Source organism: Hippocampus comes, unplaced genomic scaffold (genome assembly GCF_001891065.2).
Source record: "Hippocampus comes isolate QL1 unplaced genomic scaffold, H_comes_QL1_v1.1 scaffold85, whole genome shotgun sequence".
Lineage (NCBI taxonomy): Eukaryota > Metazoa > Chordata > Actinopteri > Syngnathiformes > Syngnathidae > Hippocampus > Hippocampus comes.
This window is the reverse complement of record NW_017805540.1, coordinates 5,800,611-5,806,398: the sequence shown is the minus strand read 5'-3', so window position 1 is coordinate 5,806,398 and position 5,788 is coordinate 5,800,611. Positions and strand designations below refer to the sequence as shown.

General features: G+C 41.2%; 1 protein-coding gene across 3 annotated transcripts in view; it reads right to left on the bottom strand.

Moving 5' to 3' along the window:
- The window catches only part of agla (amylo-alpha-1, 6-glucosidase, 4-alpha-glucanotransferase a), an 89,700-nt gene that overhangs the window by 9,460 nt on the left and 74,452 nt on the right, over nt 1–5,788 (bottom strand). For all 3 annotated transcript variants that reach the window (XM_019879011.1, XM_019879010.1, XM_019879012.1), the window contains 2 exons: nt 4,486–4,621; nt 2,064–2,176 (listed from right to left, as the gene is read on the bottom strand). In XM_019879011.1, the coding sequence (XP_019734570.1) occupies nt 2,064–2,176; nt 4,486–4,621 (249 nt within the window). The remainder of the gene's footprint in view (nt 1–2,063; nt 2,177–4,485; nt 4,622–5,788) is intronic.

The following is a 5,788-nucleotide window of genomic DNA, read 5'->3' as shown; positions in this document are numbered from 1 at the left end:
GACGAATGATTTGGCCGAGGGGTAGAAGGTAGAGAATGAAGAGAAGAGGACCAAGCACAGAACCCTGGGGGACACCTTGGGACAGTGGGGCAGTGTTGGAAGAGCAGTTGTTGATGTGTATGAATTGTTTCCTGTCTGTGAGATATGAGTGAAGCCAGGTGAGGACTTTGTCGGTGATGTTTAGGGATTGCAGGCGAGAGAGTAGGATGGAATGGTTGATGGTGTCGAAGGCAGCTGTAAGGTCAAGAAGGATGAGGATGGAGAGTAGGCCGGAGTCAGAGGCGAGGAGGAGGTCATTGGTGATTTTAAGGAGGGCTGTTTCAGTGCTGTGTTGTGTGCGGAATCCAGATTGAAATTGTTCAAAAAGTTGGTTGTTGTCTAGGTAGGTTTTAATTTGAGATGTGACGGCACGTTCTATGACTTTGGACAGAAAGGGGAGGTTGGAGATGGGTCGAAAGTTGCTCATGATGTCAGGGTTGAGTCCGGGTTTTTTGATGATGGGGGTTACAGCAGCCAGTTTGAGTGAGGAGGGGACATAGGCAAAGTTGAGGGAGGAGTTGACAATGTTCATGACGAGGTGGGAGATGGTGGGAAAGCAGTGCTTGACGAAGGAAGATGGGATGGGATCCAGTGTGCAGGTGGAGGAATTCATTGTTGAGATGATATTGGTGAGTTCGGCTATGGAGACAGGTGTGAATTCAGAGAGAGGTGAAGTAGTTGAAGTGATGGATGGTGGTAGGAACGGAGGGGGGACGGGTGGGGTGGTGAGTGAACTGTAGAGGATGTCGATTTTGGATTGAAAGTAGGATAGGAATGAATTGCATTTGTCAACCGTGAATGAGGTTGAAATATTGTCGCTGGGTTTGAGGAGTTTGTTGACAGTGGAGAAGAGTGTATTGTATTGTAAATGAAGACATTCGTTTATAAGTTAATTGCTTTTCTTTCCATTTTAAGAGATATAAATGTTGATTCAAACTTTAAAGATAATGTACTTTTTGGAGTAGGGTCAGTGACTTTTATCCTGCCTGGAAGAAATCAAAACCTGGATGGCACAAAATGTCTTGAATTTCAATGATAAGAAGACAGAGGTGATACTGTTTGGTCCAAGTGGCCCTTGTACATCCCATCCTGTAGACTTGGGCCCCCTGTCTCCTTATCTGAAGTCAACAGTCTCAAACTTGGGTCTTAAACTGGACAGTGATTTTAAACTTGACCGGCAAATTCCTGCCGTTGTTAAATCCAGCTTCTTTCATCTTAGACAGCTGGCTAAAGTAAAACCTCTCTTTTCTCATGAGCACCTTGAGACAGTAATTCATGCCTTTGTCACATCCCGGCTCGATTACTGCAATGCACTTTACTTTGGAGTCAGCCAATCCTCCATTAAGCATCTCCAGCTGGTCCAGAATGCCGCTGCTCGCCTCTTGACTGGTACTCGTAAGAGGGAGCACAGAACTCCTACTCTGGCATCCCTTCACTGGCTCCCTATACATTTTAGAGTTCTTTTCAAGATCCTATTATTTGTTTTCAAATCTTTAGATGACCTCGCGCCACCTTACCTCTCTGAGCTCATCCGCCCCTAAACACCTGGCCGGCGCCTCAGGTCTGCGGACCAGACATTATTAGAAGTACCAAGAACTAAGCGGAGGCTCTGAGGGGATCGAGCCTTTTCCGTTGCTGGTCCCTTTCTTTGGAATGACCTCCCACTGAACATTCGGCAAGCTGCGTCGCTGTCCATCTTTAAAAATTGCCTCAAAACTCACTTGAATTCCTTCGCATTTGACTCAGCATGACTCAGACTTTATCTTAGTTTTACCATTTGATGCTTTTTACCGTCTTTGTTCTTGATTTATTGTTTTATTGTTGTGTATATGATAGTTGCTCCATGTACAGAACTTTGTATGCAGCAATGGCTGTTTGAAAGTGCTCTATAAATACAGTTGAGTTGAGTGTACGACCGCAGAAAAAACACGATCATGTTGTTCTTGTAGAAATCGTCAAAACAAAACAATGAAACAAAATGGGATAACAAATCTAAATGTTTATCTGTAATGTGTGCTTGATACCATTTCTGTGAACTTTCGCTCCATCATAAGGAAACAGCCCTTTGCTGTGTAGCTCCACAATCCAGCGGATGGCTGACTTACTGAGACCAATTATCTCCACAGCTGCTCCATCTCTGCAGAGAGAATTTCACATAGCATCGCAGATTTACATTAGTAATCATGAAAGATTTTTGGGCAATTTTTAATTCTAAAAAGTGGGGGAAAGGAAACTGAGGTGTTTTTTTTAAATGCTTAACTCTAATATGCAACCAAATTTCAATCGTCTTCTGATCAGGACTCTAATTGGGTCACTCCAGAAGTGACACTTTTTTTTTTCTTTTCTTTTCGATGCAAGCTATCCCTTGATTTATTTCTGTCTTTTGGGTTCGTGGTCCTATAGCTTCACCCATCATCTGTTCAACTTCAGTTGACAGTAATTGACACAGCGAATAGAGAGTAACCCACTAGGGAGGGTAGTGGTCAGCAACACGCGGCTCTCGAGCCGCATGCGGCTCTTTAGCGCCCCCAGGGGCTCCCTAAAGCTTTTAAAAAAATGTTTGAAAATGGAAAAAGATGGGAGGGAAATATATTTTTTTGTTTTAATATGGTTTCTGTCAGAGGACAAACATGACACAAACATTATTAACGTTTTCCGATGCTGTAAAAATGTGACATTTAATAAGTATTAAATGTCAACATGTCATCAACGAATATTTGCGTCATAGCCTGCAACACACGTTTCTATTAGCAGGGCGCGATGTCAGTCAGGAGGCTGCTATCAAAAAACAAAAACAAAAAAAAAAAAACAGCTGCCCTTCATGGTACAATTCACCGAGGGTACTTGCTAAGAATGGGAATCTGGGCGGCCAAGAGAAGCATTTTTAAACGGTACATGTTAGCTACGATAGTTAGCACGTTGCGAAAGTGCGTCCTGTGGCTTGTGTTCATTTTGCCTCACATCTCCGATGTTGTAAAAATGTGTCGAATAAATATTTAATGTCAACATTTCGTCAACGAATATTTGCGTCATAGAATGAGACACACGTTTCTATTAGCAGGGCAGGATGTCAGTCAGGGGGGGCTGTTGTATAAAAAACAAAAAAAAAACAACTGCCTTTCATGTACAATTCACCGAGGGTACTTGCTAAGAATGGGAATCTGGGCGGCCAAGAGAAGCATTTTTAAACGGTACACAGTGATCATTTTACAGTTTGTCCCAGGCACTCGCTGATCAGAAAAGTATGAGTCCCATTACGCATTTAGAGAGTCCCAAATTTCGAATTCTGAAATGGTCTACTGATTCAATTGCCTATGATAATAACACAAACAACAACAATATACATTGATAATAGGTGTATTCCTTATAAACGAATGCTGCAAAAATTTTAATCATTCAGGCATACAAGATTTGCTGAGAAATAGCTTCTTATTTCATCCCGTGGTTCACTCTTAGAGTTCATAAATTCTCCTCTCTTTCTCTGCTTCCAATGATGCAAGGCTTTCTCAAAGTCAATTTATTATCGCAAAAAACTATTCAACTTTAGCTGCTTCCTCTGTGATATCTCCGCAATAAACTTGTTCATAATAAACGCAACACTTGTTTTAACATTACACAACTTACCAATCGTCTGCTTCCCGTGAGGTGAAGCCCGATCTCGCCAATCTCATCTTGCGAGAACGGAAATCTCGTCACGTGAGATTACTTAATGCGAGATCAAAACAACAATGGTGGCGATGGTCAAACTGCGATCGTTGCTGGAAAAAAGGATTTACCGTAGTTTTTTTTTGTTTTGACTGATAAATTTCCTTGCGTCCCAAAAATGCACATTATTTGGAACTGTGCGTCCCCCGGGAAAATTATGCGTCTAGGACGCGGGACGCAGAGGTAACGAGGTGCCTGGGTACACGTGAGTTACAATAGTTTGTACTGCAATTGTGCGTCCCCGTGCCTCGTTCATTTTAGCGGACGTTACGGCTGTTGCTCATTACGGCATGCGAGCATAAGTGTGTGCGGTAACGGGTTGTTCGAAAATTAGATCTTCCGTCAAAAAAGTTTGGACAACCTCCTCTACAGGATGAACTGCAGGTGAAAAAAAACGTTGAATCATGAATGCCCGTTGTGTATTTGTGGCCAACTTAGTCATGTTGATAGCAGGCTAATATAGATACATATAGCATGTGTTGCCTTCATTAGAAGGCTTTTTATTTTTTGCGGCTCCAGACATATTTGTTTTTGTTTATTTTGGTCCAATATGGCAACATTTTGGGTTGCCGACCCCTGCACTAGGGTAACAGTTTTGTCATCTTTCAGAATTAGATTTTTTTAATTTTTATTTTTTTGAGAATTACATGCCAACATTAACGCACATCGATAAAGAGAAAAAAGTGGTCTCACACCCACCTATTTTAGCAAATTGATGTGTGATGAGTATTTCTCTGTTACCTGGGAGTAGCCGGTATGCCTTTGTTTCTTGCTCTCTCACTCTCTCCCATTTTATCCATCCAGGTACCACAGTTAAAGCGGTTTCCTCCATGGACAAAGCCTGTTGCTGGATCGACGTTAATAACCACATTGAACCCTAGAAGGAAAAAGAACACATTGAGATGGGGTGGCAAATGGTCGCCTCAATACAGTGATCTTTTTAATACCTTCTTGTGTTTTTCTACTTTCTGTGTTTTTGGCAGGCCTATGGCAATTACTGTATGTGCACATTGGTCGATCTGTCAGAAAGTGAATTTTTACTTCTTGCCTTTGCTTTTAAAATGTCTTTGAATCTTTTGGTTGCAAATGTACTTCAATTATGTCAGCGTTCATTCTTTTAATAAGCTACTTTTGTTCTCTTTGCTCTGTTTGTTAATGCTTTTAGATGTTGTGTGATACACATTGATGTACTGAAGCCCCGATAAAGGAAGCGCAATATGGCGAGGGATCACTGTATTTTCTTTCAGTGTGTTGAAATGTTTTTACCAGTGGCGGGCCGTGCATTTCAACCTTAGGCCTTCAGTGACGTCACATACATCAACACAATACTGTATAGCAGGGGTGTCAAACTCATTTTTGTCGCGGGCCACATTTTAGTTATCGTTTCCCTTGGAGGGCCGTTATGACTGAAACCATATAAAAAAGTCAATAAAAACAGTTTATTCAACTATTGTTTAAGTTTCTGTAATGAGGGGTTTGATCACAAGAAAATGCTTACAATATGTCTCTTAATTTATTAAATATGAGAATTTTAAATTTTGGTCGAGATTTTAGCAAGCATCATGGAAGTGGACATGTTTGATTTGCTTTCGTGGGCCACATAAAATGGCGTGGCGGGCCAGATCTGGCCCCCGGGCCTTGAGTATGACACCTGTGCTGTATAGGCTCATCAAGCAGCACTTAATTTCAGGAGCATTTAAAACCATCAAGTATGCATTCACAATTAAGAGCAGGAAACTAAATTTACAGACAGTCAAAAATAAAAAGATGATTTAAAAATACGAAATAAAATGCCACCCAAATTACGCTGTGTGATCTTAAACAAGTCTGTCCAATAAATTGCGCAATGTCGCTGTTTCATATAAAACACCAACCAAACAATAACAAAACAAACTATTCTTTGAAAATAAAGTTAACAGATCATTTGCATTTTGAGAAGAGGCTATACAACAGCAAATAACTGAAAATGTTGAGCAGCTGAGATTTAACGAACTTTAGTGCACGAAGATGACTACAATGCGCCATTATAAATTGCAGGTGAGCA